Here is a 17,833-nt window from a genome sequence, read left to right as displayed (position 1 = left end):
ATTCCTATTCATAGTGACCTTATAGACAGAGCAGAACTGCTCCACAGAATTTCCAAGGAGTGGCTGGTGGACTCGAACTGCTGACCTTTTGGTTAACAGCCAAGCTCTTAACCACTATGCCACCAGGGCTGCGAACAATCAAAACCTTCCTTCATGTACTTAAACATTTATTGAGTACCTTCTATATATATATATTTTTTTCTATATACCAAGCTAGGCTAGGCCTGAAGGAAACACAGTGACTAATACAGGCAAAATCTCTGTCTTCTTGGGACGTATATTCCAGTGGGGAGAAAAAGACTGTTCACAGAAAAATTGGCGCATGAATGATCATAGCAGCGTTACTTGTAATGGCCCAAAGCTGGAATCAGCACAGCTCTCCTTCAACAGGTGAATGGTTTAATGAACTGTGGTACATTGTGCCACTGAATACTACTGGCATTAAAAACGAACCAACTACATGTACACAACAAGGTGGATGAACTCCAGGGAATTGGGCCAAGTGAAAAAACTCAATCCGGAAAGGTTACATACTATATGATTACAGTTTTGAAATGACAAAATGTTTTAAATAGAGGATGGATTAGTGATTGTCGGGAGCTAGGGATGGGGGAGGGAAGAGGGTGTGTAGGATGGAGGTGGATGTGGTTATAAATGAGCAACACAAAAAAACAAACAAAAAAAAACCCAAACCCATGGCCATCGAGTCAATTCTGACTCATAGTGACCCTACAGGACAGAGTAGAACTGCCCCATAGGGGTTCCAAGGAGTGGTTGGCAATTCAAACTGCCAACCTTTTGATTATCAGCCAAGTTCTTAACCACTGCACCATGAGGGCGTCAGTATCTTGATACCTGACCCTGAACAGGTGAAAAAGCTGGATAGGAATAAACACACACACACACACATACACACACAAATGAGTATAAGTAAGCCTGGGAAAATCTGAGTGAAATCTGTGGATTGTATCACTGCCAATATCCTGGTTGTTACATGACTAGAGTTTCATAAGATGGTACCATCGGGAGAAACTGCAAAGTGTACAAGGTGTCTCTCTGTGTTGTTTCTTATAACTGCATGTGAATCTACAATTACCTTAATAGAAATTTGTATTAAAAACAGGTATAAAAACTTGAAACTCAGTAATAGGGTGGCAGGAAATTGCTCCCTGTCCTGTGAGCTAGGCCCTAAAGGATGAGAAGGATCCAGCCATGATGGCAGAGGGAACGCTCGCAAGTACGAGGGCCTTAAAGTGAGAAAGGACATGGGTGCCACAAGGACAAAAGCAGACTGGCAAGGCTGGAGCTTACTTAGCGACATCAGGGAGAAAGGGGTTTGAGAAGTGCTCAGAGCCATAAATAAGACCAAAGCATAGTAAAGGACTGAGATTCTATTCTAGGCAGACTGGAAGAAAGCAATGGTATCGGAGATTGCCAACACACTTCAATTCACCATCTTGCCTGGTGCAGGCCTTGGCCAAACCAATGACATTGGTGCCAGCTCCAGCACATACACACTAGACATTTCCAAGAGCCTCAACAGATAAACAGCTAGCATCTGGGAAGGGATGGCTGCAGGGCCAGTTTCCTTCACTGGTAGGACAGGCCCTGGACTTGTACGTGCTAAAACTGCAAGAGACTGTATTTTTCTGCTAAGAGGAGTCAAAACTTTCATCATATACATGTTCAATACCAAGCAGACAAAGTTGCTCAAATGCTCAGTTATTTTGCCATAGTTTCACATCAAGATTTGAGATTTGGGGCTTATACTACAAAAGTAAATGTTTTCATAGACACAATTTATTTTCAAAGGAATAAAAACTTTACACATCCCCCTGAAAGACTTAAGGAATGAGTCATGACTCAAGAAATGTTGGCTGAATTGACCTGTTAGGTTCCTGACATTTTCTTACAACTGTTTTTAGCTCCTTTAATTAATGTCTCTTTTTGCTTTAAAAAGCACCTCTCAATATTCAACCTTACAAGTTATTAAAACAAGGTGCGTTTTATACAGCAAACTAACAAAAGAAAAAACCAATGCCGGTGAGATTATGACAAAATTGTTTCACTCAGCATGACTGTTATAGTCTATACTATATTCAAGTTTGTTTTCATGTAAAGTTAATGTCTTCAAATATTTATCAAATAAAGTCGATGTTTCAGACACTCCCCCATACACCACCTGGTGCCGGCTCCCTAGATGAGAAGGTATTTGTTACAGATTGAATTGTGTCCTCCCAAAGTGCCTGTTGGAATCCTAAACATTATTCCTGTAGAAGTGATCATGTTTAGAAATAGGGTTTTCTTTGTTATGTAAACAAGGCTGTATCAGTGTAGGGTGTGTCTTAAACCTAATCACTTCTGGGTTATAAAAAGAGCAGATTAGACTCAGAGGCACACACCACAGGGGAATACAGATGCCAGATGAGGCTCACCAAGGAACCAAGGAAGATCCCGGGCTACCCAGAAGGAAGGAATCAACACAGCCAAGATGCGGATTTGGACTTTTAGCCTCCAAAACTGTGAGAAAATAAATGTCTGTTCTTTAAAGCCACCCACTTGTGGTATTTTCTGTTACAGCGGCATTAGAAAACTAAGACAGCATTTAGTTGTGAAATATTAAAACAATAACTTAACAACTGTTAAGTATTAAAATAATTTAATACTATACATTGTATCAAATGTTGCAGGCTTGGCTACATTTGAGGAGTTGGAAAATTGTCTTACTCTTTGACTCAGTAACCTCACTCTCAGGAGTGCGGGAGATTTGGGGGTCTGGAGGAAATGACCCGACAGAAGCAACTGCTGCTAATGTTGATGTTGTCGTTGATGTCACTGTCATCATCATCATTGTCATTTACTGGTGGCTTACTATGTACTAGGCACCATGCTAAGAGCCTGTAACAGCCAGCTATTTATCCCAATATCCATTCTCTCCTTTTTTTTTTTTAAATAGGAGAACCCTAATTTTTAACTGGGTACACACTGTTGCCAGATACAAAACTACATTTCCCAGCCTCCTTTGCATTTAGTGTGGCCATATTGTTGTTGTTGTGTGCCATTGAGTCAATTTCGACTCCTAGTGACCCTATATGACAGAGCATTTTCTAGGCTGTAATATTTATGGGAGCAGATCACCAGGTCTTTTCTCATACAAAGCTGCTGATGGATTTCTACTACCAACCTTTCGATTAGCAGCCAAGTAATCAAGTGCTTAACTAATGTGCCACCGCAGGGTTCTTTCAGTGTGGCCATGGGACCAGGTATTGCTCATTGAGATGCAAGCAGAAGTATGTGCAAGGCAGCTCCAGGACATCTTAAAAGGCTGAGAGTGTCTCATTCCTCATTTGTTCTGTCCTGGGAACCTGTCTGGAGTCATCAAGGCCGTGAGGCAGTCCATGATATATTCAATATCCTTTGTCAACACCATAATTCAAATGAATCGATTCTTCTTTGGTCTTCCTCATTCATTGCCCAGCTTTCGCATGCATACAAGATGACTGCAAATATCATGGCTTGGGTCAGGCACATTTTAGTCCTCAAGGTGACATCTCTGCTTTTTAAGTACTTTAAGGAGGTCTTTTGCAGCTGATTTGCCCAATGCAATTCTTCATTTGATTTCTTGACTGCTGCATCCACGTGGGTGTTGATTGTGAATCTCAAGTGCTTTAGACATGTTATTAGGTGGGACCAGTCCCTGGAAAAGGACATCATGCTTGGTAAAGCAGAGGGTCAGCGATAAAGAAGAAGCCCCTCAATGAGATGGACTGACACAGTGGCTGCAACGATGGGCTCAAACATAGCAACGACTGTGAGGATGGCACAAGACCAGGCAGTGTTCCGTTCTGTTGTACGTAGGGTCACGATGAGTCAGAACCGACTCAATGGCACCTAACAACAGGCCATGAGGACAAAAGTCACAACCTAGGAATGGTGAGCTGGAAGAAGCCTGGGCTCCTGAGGACTTCACAGAGCTACCAGGTGGCCCAGTCTGCATCTTGAGAGGAGCAAAGAAATTTCTACGTGCCTGAACCAACAGAGTCAGGTCTCTGTTAACTGCAGTCACATCTAATTCTAACAGGATTACATACGGTGTCTCATTTCAATCTCCCAACAGCCCTATGAAGCAGAGTGTTCTCACTTTATAGATGGGAAGAACAGTTATAAAAATAAAAGTTATTCATCATAGCATGTAACAAAAATTTTAAAATATCAGTTTTATGAATGATGGCAAGTAAATTCTATAGTATATTCTGTACCCACTAAAAACACAATTCTACATTTTATTAAAATACAGTAAATTTTTGCATGTTAAATGAACAAGGTAGAAAACAAAAATGTACGTATATACCTACATTAGAATTACAATTATTTCAGGACCAAGGGATAAGCCAAAGAGATGAACAGAGTTGATAAACTCATGGAAATGAAAATCCCAATTTGTTAAAATGATGACATTGAGCTCTTTCCTGATTATTTTTAAAGTTTCTGAGAATGGCATTATAAAGGCATATTTATCAGAACTTGTCCTTAACTATTTTAAGCCTGATTCATGCAACCCCTTTTTTTTACAAATTCTTTTTTCACAGAAATAATAGGGTTTTCCACACATGATAATCTCAATAATTGAGATTTTATTAATTTTGAATTAGGTTAGGGTGCCTGAATTAAGTGTTCGTATGACTTATGGGTAGACCACATAAATTTTAATATTTTCTTCTTCACTTTCACCCCTAAATGTATAAATTCTACTTGGGAAGTGTAATTTTTATAGCTTGCTTCAATAAAATTTGGTTGTTTTCATAACAAAAGATGATGAAAGTTAGACCTTTCATCCTATCTGGTCTGCATCTTTCCTATTTCTCAAGGTCAGAGGCACGAACTTTCACTATCAGGTGACATTCTGGCCCTCCTCCAAGGCTCTTTAGGACTTTCCAAGGTGTGGTTGTTAAGTGCTTGGGTCTACCACAAATTCTTTTAGGTGAGTATTATTCAATTTCATTGGTGTAGGGAGTGTGTGTGTGTGTGTGAGTATTTTCTTCTTAATGTCCTAAAGCAATATAGGTAGAAAAGTATACAATTAAGGTATGGTTAAGAGACATTTACAGGAAAAACAATAATACCCAAATCACAGAAGATAAGCAAAAGATTACCTTAATTATAAGAGAACTATTCCACGATTTTACGAGGTCAGCAGCTCTTAGGTCTTGCCAACTTATGAAGTTGTGAAAATGATTTCCCGTTTTCCTAAGAAAGATGGAAATAGTATTTTGAGAATAATCAGAAACTATATAATATCATGATCTGCCACAAGGGAAAACAAAATGTCAGGCCAAAGTGTAATTTCAAATAAGCTGCCTGTCCACCTGACTGCTCCCTTTAATCCCTCAAACTTCCTGATTTCTTCCTACCAACCCCTCCTAGGCTTACTTACTTTCCTGGAGGCCAAGAGCTATCCCTTTAACTACTTTAACTGCCTTCATACTATCTACCCCTCGACATTCAACCTAACTAGACACCTTTTTAAGGAGCCCTGGTGGTGCGGTGGTTAAAGTACTTGGCTGCTAACCGAAAAGTCAGTGGTTCAAACCCACTAGCCGCTCTGCAGGAGAAAGATGTAGCAGTCTGCTTCCGTGAAGATTACAGCCTTGGAAACTCTATGGGGCAGTTCTACTCTGTCCTATACGGTCGCTAGGACTCAGAATTGACTTGACGGCTATGGGTTTTGGTTTGGTATCCACCCATTTAAGCACCTACCCCTGGATCAATCTAACTCTCTACTCTCCCCACCCTCAATGCCAGGGCCAATGAGAGGGGCTGGAGGAAAGTCATCTAGCCTGTGAATTGGTACCAATCCATATCTATGGAAGGCAACCTTGCCTGCATTCTCAAGGTCATTTAAAAAGATAAAAGCCATCTTCTTGTGCCTCATAAGTTCCCTCTCCATATCCCACAATGGCAAACCCAAAGCTTCACCAGGCTTCTCAAGCCCTAGGTCACCTCTGGCCTCTTATTTCTTAAAGGAGGTAACAGCATAGGGAATGACCTTCCTCAACACCCCACTCCTCTACTAGCTACACCTATGGCCATCCTGCATCTCCCTCGGTTCACAGGAAAAGCTCTTCCTCTCCAAGTTCAAGGCTGTACTCTCTGTATCCATACCTTCTCATTTCTTTCATCACCTAATTTCATCTAATATTCCTTCCTTCCTCTTCTCCAAACATACTTAACTTTTCCTATCTTTGAAACAGAACCAACAACATCTCTCTTGATCCAGGATGTCCCCCACCAGTCAAGCTAATCCCTCCCCAATGTTTCCTCTTGACCTCCCGTGGCCTCCCAACCCACCCAGTGCCGTCGAGTCGATTCTGACTCATAGCGACCCCATAGGACAGAGTAGAACTGTTCCATAGAGTTTCCAAGGAGCGCCTGGCAGATTCGAATGGCTCGCCCTTGGTTAGCAGTCACAGCGCTTAACCACTATGCCACCAGGGTTTCCCCCATGGCCTCAGCCAAATGCAATTTGAATGCAATTTAGATTACCAGTCACTCACAAAAACCACATTCACTACCGTGGTTACTGTCTTCTGAGTACTTAGGCTCTATGCCTTCCTTATTTCACCCTTGAATTTCAAAGTACTCTCAATGCTTCAGGAACACCATGCTCTTACATCCCCTGGCCTTTGCCAGTGATTTGTTCTTCCCACTTAGCAAAGTCCTATTCATCCTTCAAGACTTGGCTCAAGAGCCCTGTGAAATCTTCCCCAAATCCCCCTTCTGGTCCAGCCAGTCTCCTTTCTCTAGCCCTCTCACCACCAGGTATAAATCACAGGGCAGAGGCCTATCACGCTTCACCCTAACTATCTAAGTACACATCCAGACTGTGATCTTCCTGAGGACACAGCCTATTCACATTCAGATTCTAACCAGCCAGCCCAGACACTAAGCAGGTATTTGGCAAATGAAGAAATACTGCTCTATCAGCAAGGACTACCAGATTGTTTGACATAAATGAAATCTAATAACATATACTTCTTTGGAAACTTCCTATAATAAAACGAAAACCAAACCCGTGACTGTCGAGTCGATTCTGACTCATAGTGACCCTACAGGACAGAGTAGACCTGCCCCACAGAACTTCCAAGGAGCACCTGGTGAATTCAAACTGCTGACCTTCTGGTGAGCAGACTTAGCTCTTAACCACTACGCCACCATGGTTTCCACTTTCTGTAAACAGCATCTATATATTGAAAAATCTGATTTTCAATCACTGATTCAGCAAAGATTTATAAAGAAATTGGTGCCAGGAGCTGGAGACACAGCTGTGAACACAGAGACATGGCATATTTGCCCTTATAAATAAACCTGTACCAGGGAAGTCAAATAAGCAAACAATTAATTACTTAATTACAATAGGAACAAGCTCTATGAAAGAGAAATACGAGGAGCCATGAGGGTATATAATGGGAAGCCCCTGCCTAATCTGGGGTCAGGAAGACTTCTTTAAGAAATGCCACTGGAACCAAGTTTTGAAGGTTGAGTAGGAATTAACAAGGAGGGTGAATATGGACAAGATGTACCGTCTGCTCAAAGGCCCTCAAGCAGAAACAAGCATGACCTGTTAGAAGAACTGAAAGACTAGTATGGCTGAAGAACAAAGAGGGGGAGAAGATCACAAGATGAAAGTGGCACCATTAAGTCATAACATGGTAAAAGGCAATTGAGAATATTGACCTCGTAGTAGTAGCCTACATTCCAATATTCACTTAGCATTGATTCAAGTTTACTCTATCTCTGTCATCAATAAAAGGAGATGTGGGGTAGGGGCAATGCTGTAAATGAATTGTGCTGAAGCCCTCTAACACTTTATCCCATCCTTGAGGCTATTAATGTGTTTTATGTCATAAATTAGTAAGCACCATGGTACAATAAAAGATATATTCGGTGCTGTGGGAAAAGAGAGTAATTTATATACTTGTATTATGAGACTGTAAATTCCTTGTGGGCTAGTACCGTTATGTCTTTATATTCAGTTCAGCATCCAGTGCGGTGCCTCACTCCCCACAAGCCCTCAAACAGTTACTGAGTGAATCCCTTACTTGTGACTCATAGTTTATTTATGTTGCTAATTGGCGCACGCCCTGAGCAGAGGTTAGTTGGCAGAAGCCTTCCTGAGAGACATAGTGACTGAAGAAACAAAACAGCTCATGATTTTTTTTAGAACCAAAAAGACTTTAAAACAACCAAACTGGAGGTAATATCATTTAGAGTGATTTTGGAAAACAGGCTAAAAAAAATTAAACCTAAGAACATGAAGAAAACTCAAGGACTGAAAAGAGTTCATAAAAACTGAGGGGGGAGGGGAGGAAAGGCCAATTACAAAAAGAAAGTTCAAAGTTTTAGACCTCCTGACAGCCAACTGTCAGAGAAATAACGCTCCTATGGCCGTGATGACAGAAATGTACCACGGACCCAGGAGGAAAAACCAAGGAGCTGGGAAGAGGAGGTGCTGGCTGGGACTGGAACAAACAGATTGCTCCACAGGGTCTGGTCTGTCTCTCTCTTTCACTCAAAAATGAGCAAGAAGGACTTCCTGCTGGCTCAGAGCTATGCCTGCTTCCGCGTTGTGTCTTGGCTGTTTGTTGGGGAGCTTGTAGAATCTGCCAGCCTCACACCACAGAGGCTCACTGGGGCTCAGTGAGCCGAATAAGCCTCCATTATTTTAAAGTAAAAGAAGCAACATGAAGACTTGTATATTTTTTCAGAAAATATCTGGTATCTCAGTTTCTACAAGCAAAGAGAGGTCCCAAAATGCATGAAAGAATACAGTCATTCCAAAAACAGAAAAAAGAACAGCCAAGAAATTAAACTCACAATTACACCTTCTCCTCACTATCTTTTTATCGGACATTTTGCATTTATGACAATAGTAAAAAATCTACTCTATGACTAATTTGCACATCAACAATGTATGTCTGGCAGTAACAAATTCCAGGTTGCAAGGTGAGAGTAACGCTGGCTGTGAGGATTTAGGTTATACGTCTACTTGGCTGGGCCATGACTCTCAGTGGTTTGGTAGTTATGTAATGATATGTACTTTGGCAGTTTTATGTAATAATGTAGTCATCGTCCATTTTGTGATCTGATGTGGCCATCCTCCATTTTTGCAAAATGCCATTTCACATAACCACTTGGTCTTTGGAATCTAACAATGTCAGTAAGAGAGGACAGGGTGTAATTGTTTTCAGGAGAAATCATATCCTTCCCTTATGACAACACCATCACCAGTAAGAGTCTGAACTGTTTTGAAATCTGACTCTCCTACTTCACCGAAATGGGAGGTATGGTCCTCATGCCCCACAAAAACTCTGCATCCTAATAACTGACCGTCCTGTGATGAGTGAGGAGTCCCTGAGTGGTACAAATAGTTAATGCACGTGGATGCTAACTGGAAGGTTGGAGGTTCGAGTCTACCCAGAGATGCCCTGGGAGAAAGGCCTGGCGATCAACTTACAAAAATGAGCCATTGAAAACCCTATGGGGCACAGTCCTATTCTGATACACATGGGGTCATCATGACTGCAGTCAACTTGACAGCAACTAGTTTTGTTTCTTTGGTGACGATTGATATGGTAGTCAGATCCCGACAAAAGCAATCTCTGTGGACAATGGCCTAATCTCCAAATCCAACCAAATGTGACACTTCCAATCAATTCCTTTTGTAGGAACACTCTCCGGCTTCCACTTCCATATCACCCACTTCCCAGATTGGCCTTGGCCACCTTTGTCAGCTTGTTCTTCCTTCATTCCCTTTAAAGTTTGGAGAAAAAAACCCTCAGAGTTCAATCCTCAGCTTTCTTCTCTTATCTCCATAGTATACACACACTTCTCTAGGCTTCATCTATACCAGTGGTTCTCAACTCGGGGTGATTTTGACCCCACGGAGACATTTGGCAATGTTCGGAGACATTTTCGGTTGTCGCAACTGAGAAAATGCTACTGATATCTAGTGGGTACAGGCCAGGGATGCTGCTAAACATCCTACAATGCCCAGGATAGCCCCCTAAAACAAACAATTATCCTGCCCAAGTATCAACAGCACTATTCTTTAGAAACCCTGATCTACTCAGATGACTTTATTAATTCCTTCATCTGACAAATATATTACCTATTTAAGACCTGCTGATCGGTCCAAGGGGACTGGGGGGTAGGGCATGGGCAGAGAGGGGTGTCTGCAGATGGATGCTTCAGTGTGAGCTGCATTACGCTCTAAGCATTATCTCCTGTAGACAGGTACTCTATATGATAATACTCTGTGCAGCATCTCCTCTGGACAGGTAGCTGTCTCTTCTAGAGGAGACAAACCATGCCTCAGTGTAGACTACACTGATGTTCTAACATGCCCAAAACAAAAACTTCATGCCTCCTACCTCTTTGGTAGTTAATTACGTATCAGTTTGGCTAGGCTATTGTACCACTGTTTGGTCAAACGATAGGCAAGATATAGCTATTTTCTATATTAACTTTGATATTGTAGGCAGTCCTCATCCAATCAGCTAAAAGCCTTAAGAGCAAAAACCAAGGTTTCCTGGGCAAAAAGGAATTCTGTCTCAAAACTGTAACAGCAATTCTGTCTGAGGTTCCAGTCTGCAGGCCTGCTTTATAGATTTCTGACTCAAGTCTGCAATATCAAGCCTGCCAGTCTGCCCTAATATTTCAGACTTGCCAGCCTCCACACTGCATGAGTCAATTATTTAAAATTAGTCATATATGTTGTTGTTGTTGTTAGGTGCTATTGAGTTGGTTTTGACTCATAGCGACCCCACGCACAACAGAATGAAACACTGCCTAGTCCTGTGCCATCCTCACAATTGTTGCTATGCTTAAGCCCATTGTTGCAGCCACTGTGTCAATCCATCTTGTTGAGGGTCTTCCTCTTTTTCGCAGACCCTCTGCTTTACCAAGCATGATGTCCTTCTCCAGGGACTGATCCCTCCTGACAACACGTCCAAAGTATGTAAGACACAGTCTCACCATCCTTGCCTCTAAGGAGCATTCTGGTTGTACTTCTTCCAAGACAGATTTGTTCATTCTTCTGGCAGTCCATGGTAAATTCAACATTCTTCACCAACACCACAATTCAAAGGTGTCAACTCTTCTTCGGTCTTCCTTATGCATTGTCCAGCTTTTGCATGCATATGAAGCAGCTGAAAACACCATGGCTTGGGTCAAGTGCACCTTAGTCCTCAAGGTGACACCTTTGCTTTTCAACACTTTAAAGAGGTCTTTACACAGAGTCACTATACCAAAAAGAATTGATCAAATTCAGCCATTTCAAGAGTTAACACACAATTAGGAACCGATGGTACTGAAGAAAGAAGTCCAAGCTGCGCTGAAGGCACTGGAGAAAGGCAAGGCTCCAGGAATTGACAGAATACCAACTGAGATGTTTCAACAAACAGATGCAGCACTGGAAGTGCGCACTCATCTATGCCAAGAAATCTGAAAGACAGCTACCTGGCCAACCAACCAGAAGAGATCCATATTTATGCCTATTCCCAAGAAAGGTGATCCAACCCAGTGCAGAAATTATTCAACAATAACATTAATATCACATGCAAGCAAAATTTTGCTGAAGATCATTTAAAAGCAGCTGCAGCAGTATATCAACAGAGAGCTACCAGAAATTCAAGCTGGATTTAGAAGAGGATGTCAGGGATATCATTTGCTGATGTCAGATGGATCCTGGCTGAAAGCAGAGAATACAAGAAAGATGTTTACCTGTGTTTTATTAACTATGCTAAGGCACTCGACTGTGTGGATCATAACAAATTATGGATAACATTGTGGAGAATGGGAATTCCAGAACACTTAACTGTGCTCATGAGGAACCTCTACATGGATCAAGAAGCAGTCGTTCGAACAAAACAAGGGAATACCATGTGGTTTGAAGTCAGGAAAGGTGTGCGTCAGCATTGTATCCTTCCACCATGCCTAATCAATCTGTATGCTGAACAAATAATACGAGAAGCTGGACTATATGAAGAAGAACAGGAAATCAAGATTGGAGAAAGATTCATTAACAACCTGTGTTATTCAGATGACACAATCTTGCTTGCTGAAAGTGAAGAGGACTTGAAGAATTTACTGATGAAGATCAAAGACCACAGCCTTCAGTATGGATTATACCTCAAAATAAAGAAAACAAAAATCTTCACAACTGGATCAATAATCAACATCATGATAAACTAAGAAAAGATTGAGGTCGTCAAGGATTTCATTTTACTTGGATCCACAATCAACACCCATGGAAGAAGCAGTCAAGAAATCGAAAGACCCATTGCATTGGGCAAATCAGCTGCAAAAGACCTCTTTAAAGTGTTGGAAAGTCATATATACACACACATATATATATACACATATCTATTTTTATATGCATATATATATGTAATATAGAACTGCCCCATAAGGTTTCCAAGGCTGTAAATCTTTATGGAAGCAGACTGTCACATCTTTCTCCCATTGAGTGCCTGGTGCTTTCTAACTGCCAACCTTTTGGTTAACAGCCGAGCAATTTAATCACGGCGCCAATAGGACTCACAAATACACACACATGCACATAAGCAGAACAGTAAAAGCCTAGATTCTTTGAAGAGATTGTTGGTAGAATTATGGATGTCAAAGGCAATTTTGGCAAGGGCTCTGACAGAAGTGAGCACAGATACAAAGAAAGTCTCTATTGTCTTAGAGAATACATATGGTGCCAGAAACAGAATATTGCTAGAAATGTGGATGTTAAATGTGCTTCTGGTGAGGCTTTAGGAGAAAATGATGAACATGTAATTGGACAATGGAGGACGGGAAATGCTTTTCATGCAGTGGCAAAGAGCTTGCCTGAATTATGTTCAAATATTTGGCGGAAGGTAAAACTTACAAGTAATGAACCTGGGTATCTGGCTGATGAGATTTCTAAGCAAGATCTTAAAGGGGCCATGTGGTTTCTCCGTGGCACTTATAATAAAGTGTGAGAGGAAAGAGATGGACTTAAAAATGAACCTTGCAAAATGAAACCAGAATTTAACAATTTGGGAAATTCTTTTGTACAAACTAAGGGCAGGTTTCTTAGAATGTTCACTAAGGATGTGACTACACAATTTTTTGTTAAAGATATTAAGCCTGTGGCTGATGGATCTAACCAACTACCAGAGTAGAAAACCCATCAGCTTAGACTGAAGGGGAGAGAGAAAGAACACAAGGGAAAAACGCTGTCTGCCTCTTGGAATTCTATAGGCAGGAAACAAGCCAAAGGAGCTATATCTGTTGCGCTCCAAGAAAAGAAAAGGAGTCCTGGAGCAGCTTGGAGATCAGCAGAACTGTTGGAAGAAGCACAGGAAGCAGGGCCTTCTTGGTTTCAAAGGGTGGGGCTGTGGTCTCCTGGATTTCAAAGGGTGGGGCCACAGTATTCTAGGTTTCAAATCTTCACCAACTTGGTTCCGGAGGGTAGCACTGCCATTATGGTGTGCCAGGGGGATGGCGCCACTGCCCAAAGCTGGAAAAGTGGGGCTGCCATCCCCAAGGGGTAGAAGAACAGGGCCTTCCAGGGCTAAGGGGACAGTTTCATCACTCAGATGAACTAGGAGAATGAGGCTGCCCAAAGCTGAGGGAGCAGAGTTGGCACTCCAGTGGGTCTGAAAGGCAGAGCTGAAGCCCAGGCTGAGGGACTTCCACCTAGAATCCAGAAGGCAGGGCTAACATCCAGAGTCTGGCAGGCAGGGCCACTGCCCAGGTGGTCCCAGAGAACAAAGGATTATTTTCAAGCCTTGAGAGCTAATGTAAATTGTTCTGCTGGTTTCTGGACTTGCTTGGAGCTTGTTAACCCTTCTTTTCCTCCAATTTCTCCCATTTGTAATGGAAATGACCCATCACTGTACTTTAGAAATAGATAACTTGTATTCTAGGTTTCACAGGTTTGCAGATAAAAGAGTAATTTTGCCCCAGGATGTAATATACCTAACGTCTCACCTATATTTGATTTAGATGATTCAGAAGATGAAATTTTGAACTTGGAGTTGATTTAAGAATCTTGGGATGATGTGATAGGGTGAATGTGTTTTACATGTGGCAAGGACATGAATTTTGGGGGGCTAAAGGGTGGAGGAAACCCTGGTGGCGTAGTGGTTAAGTGCTATGGCTGCTCACCAAAGGGTTGGCAGTTCGAATCCGCCAGGTGCTCCGTGGAAGCTCTATGGGGCAGTTCTACTCTGTCCTATAGGGTCACTACGAGTTGGAATCGACACGATGGCACTGGGGTTTTTTTGTTTGTTTGTTTTAAAGGGTGGAATGTTATGGATTGAATTATGTCCCCCCAAAATATGTGTTGTAAATCCTAACCTCTATGCATGTGGGAATGGACTGTCTTTGTTATGTTAATAAGGCTGGATTACTATAGGGTGTATCTTGAGTCAATCTCTTTTGAGATATAAAAGAGATTAAACAAGCAAGCAGAGAAGAGATGGGGTAAGATAGATGCTAAGACATACGGAGATCTCCAAGGAATCAGGGGCAGAAACTGCAGAGACAAGGACATTCCTCCAGAGCTGACAGAAAGTCTTTCCCTAGATCCAGCACTCTGAATTAGGATGTCTAGCCTCCTAAACGTGAGAAAATAAATTTTGGCTTGTTAAAGCCATCTACTTGTGGTATTTCTGTTATAGCGATACTAGATAACTAAGATATATATGTATAAGCGCGCGCACGCACACACACACACACATATATATCCAGCTCCCATACTGGTTCTGTTTCTCTGGGGAACTCTGATTGATAGAACCCGCCTCCTGATACACACACACACACAGAGTACTGTCCAACCTGTTCCTCCTCTTATATTTATATTTTCTGTAATTTCTATCATATCCTCCCAAACATCAACACCAAAAATATTGGTTAATTCAAGTTTCTTCTTGCTTAATATTGAATTAAAGGCGAAGTCTGTGTCTGTGTGAATTTACCTTGCTTATATTTCTCAGATTCATCCCTACCCCCTCTACTCACCAGTTTTCTTCTCTACTGTCCCAAGTTCAAGATATACTTTGGAGTCTAGTGCTTTATAACAAAGATAGAACTTATAGATTTTTTTTGAAAGCAAGATACACATGTTGAGGACAATAAGAGGGTAGTGGAAAGAGTCTACACTTTGGGGTCAAAAAGGTGATTTGGAATCTTGGTTCTATGTACCCAGCGCCTTAAGCAATTTACATATTTCTTTGAGCCTCAGTTTCTTTCTCTGTAAAAAATGGACATAATATTTAAATAATAGCTTTGTTTTAAGGACAGTAGAACATAAAACAGTGCCTAGAATATCACAGGTGTTCACTACATAGCTATTATGATATTATAATTGTTTTTAATCTAACATGCCTTAGGATATAGACACTTAAATATTTGGAGTAAATTGAAAATACAAAGCATAGTATTGTATTTCTATAATTCACTAGTTTCTCTGATTCCCTTTAGATATAAGCTACTTTTTACACCTTCAATCCAAGCTTATTAGAAAAAGCTAACTTACTGCAAAAAAAAGGAGCAACAGCCTTTTAATTACTGTTATTTTAAATAAGTCAAGCCCGGATGACAAGCAGATAGCATGTTTTAATAAGCCAGAAAATAAGCTCATCTTCATCCCTCTTAACAAGCAAAACTGTTCATTCAAAGGTGAAACTCACCAAACAGGTTTCACACCAGTGTACTCATGATGATACAAACCCAGCAACAGGGTGCTTACCACACAATGCACTTACTTGTTCCATGTAATAAATGTTGCTCTCTGTGTTGAAATGCCAAGGCCAACAATTTGATTCATCTCTATTCTTGCAGCTAAAAGATACATAAAACGTGTATTTAAAACTCAATGACAACTGAGATCATCTTTAAATTTTAAACCAAAAATATCCCATGAAGTCTTCTTAGAACCAAGCAGTAGTTACCTTAACTAGTAAAGAATGTCTTCTTGAGCTTTTTTTTTTTTTTACATTTACCTTCTCTTGTCTTTTTATGCAAGTGAGTTCATACAATATTTGTCATTTTGTGATTGGTTTATTTCACTCAGCATAATGTCTTCAAGCTCCAACCATACTGTAGTATGTATCGAAACTTCATTTGTCCTACTGGCTGAGTAGTATTCCATTGTATGTATGTACCACAATTTGTTTATCCATTCAGTTGTCAATAGGCGTTTAGGTTGTTTCCACCTTCTGGCTATTGTGAATAGTGCCACAATTAACACTGGTGTATAAGTCTCTGTTTGAGTCTCTGCTTTCAAGTCTTTTGGGTATATACCTAGCAGTGGAATTGCTGGGTCATATTTTTTTTTTATGGTAGTAGTTCTATTTTCGTTTTTTTGAGGAACTGCCACACTGTTTTCCCCACCAGCTGTACCATTTTGCATTCCCACCAGCAATGGATAAGGGTTCCAATTTCCCCACATCCTTGCCAATATTTGTTATTTTCTGAGCATTACGGTCTTTTAAGAACTACCTATATGGGATTAAATTGACAACAGCAACTCGAAAGATTAGATAGGAATCTTAGGGGCAACTGAGTTCCTGTTAATGAGAGAGGACCAGCCGGAAAAGGAGGGTGAGAATAGTTGCACAACTCAAAGAACATAATCAATGTCACTAAATTGTACATGTAGAACTGTTGAATTGGTGTATGTTTTGCTTTGTATATTCTCAATGACAACAAAATAAATAAAATTTAGAAAAAAAAATCAGTGACATTTCTTCACAATATTACAATGTGGAAAAGAAATCATTCAATATAATCTTCAAGAAAAACATCTGGGTTTAACGTTTTAATAAAACAATTGGAGCTAGTAAAGCACTGATAAAATTATTTTGTAGTTCTTTTATTATTCAAGGAAAAAAAAGATTATATTCTAATGATAATAAAATAGTCTTCTTACTTGAAATGGGAGAAAAGAACAAGCAATCGCTACTCCAAATAAGTCAGACTGCATTTTATTCTTGATAATACTAAGAGATTGGATCCTAATTTAACCAACAATCAACAATACTAGAAGCTGGTTGATGGCAATAAAGGAAAATCCCCAGGGAAAGTAGCATAATTACTGAAGCTACTAAGATCTTATTTTCCACACAAACTGATGCTAGAATGCAAATATAAATATGTTCCCCCATAAATTTTTTTTTTTTTACACTACAGCAATTCGAGTGATTTTTTTGTGATATTCTTTTGAAAAGCAGTTTATCCCACTGGGCAAATTACGGACAACTTTGATTTGAACACTGACAAAGAGACATCGTTATGTACACAGGACTCCTTCCAAAAATATTTAACCTCAGTCTAATCATGAGAAGCAATATGACAAGCTCAAATTCAGGGATAATCTGCTAAACTGGCCTATACTTTTGAAAACTGTCCATGTTTTAAAGAACATGTTCTAGATTAAAGGAGACTAAGCAGACTGGCAGCTAAATGCAATGCCTCTTCTTTGATTTGACCCTGGGTTAGAAAAAAAATCAGTTATCAATGACATCAAGATAAGAAGAGAATACTGAAGACTGAATATTAGAAAACAGTATTGTATTAATGTTAAATTTCCTGAGTATAATCGTTGCATTGTGTTATGTAGGAGAATACTCTTCTTTCTAAACAAAGCTGAAGTATTTAGGGATAAGGGTTACAAGGTCTATAACTCTCATATGGTTCAGCCAAAAAATAATAATAATTTGTTGAGAATGGTAAACATTGCAAAAACCCATTTGAATCTATTTCACTGTATTATTTTTGCAACTCTGCAAAAATTGAT

The 17,833-nt window shown here is 40.4% G+C and overlaps 1 protein-coding gene across 3 annotated transcripts in view; it reads right to left on the bottom strand.

Annotated features, from left to right (window-relative positions):
• Nucleotides 1–17,833, bottom strand: part of GK5 (glycerol kinase 5) — an 84,930-nt gene that overhangs the window by 55,414 nt on the left and 11,683 nt on the right. For all 3 annotated transcript variants that reach the window (XM_049867242.1, XM_049867244.1, XM_049867243.1), the window contains exons 3-4: nucleotides 15,801–15,876; nucleotides 5,154–5,247 (exon numbers count right to left, since the gene is read on the bottom strand). In XM_049867242.1, coding sequence (XP_049723199.1) covers nucleotides 5,154–5,247; nucleotides 15,801–15,876 — 170 coding nt within the window. The remainder of the gene's footprint in view (nucleotides 1–5,153; nucleotides 5,248–15,800; nucleotides 15,877–17,833) is intronic.

Source organism: Elephas maximus, chromosome 23, assembly GCF_024166365.1.
Source record: "Elephas maximus indicus isolate mEleMax1 chromosome 23, mEleMax1 primary haplotype, whole genome shotgun sequence".
Classification (NCBI taxonomy): domain Eukaryota; kingdom Metazoa; phylum Chordata; class Mammalia; order Proboscidea; family Elephantidae; genus Elephas; species Elephas maximus.
This window is presented reverse-complemented; position numbering and strand designations above follow the sequence as displayed.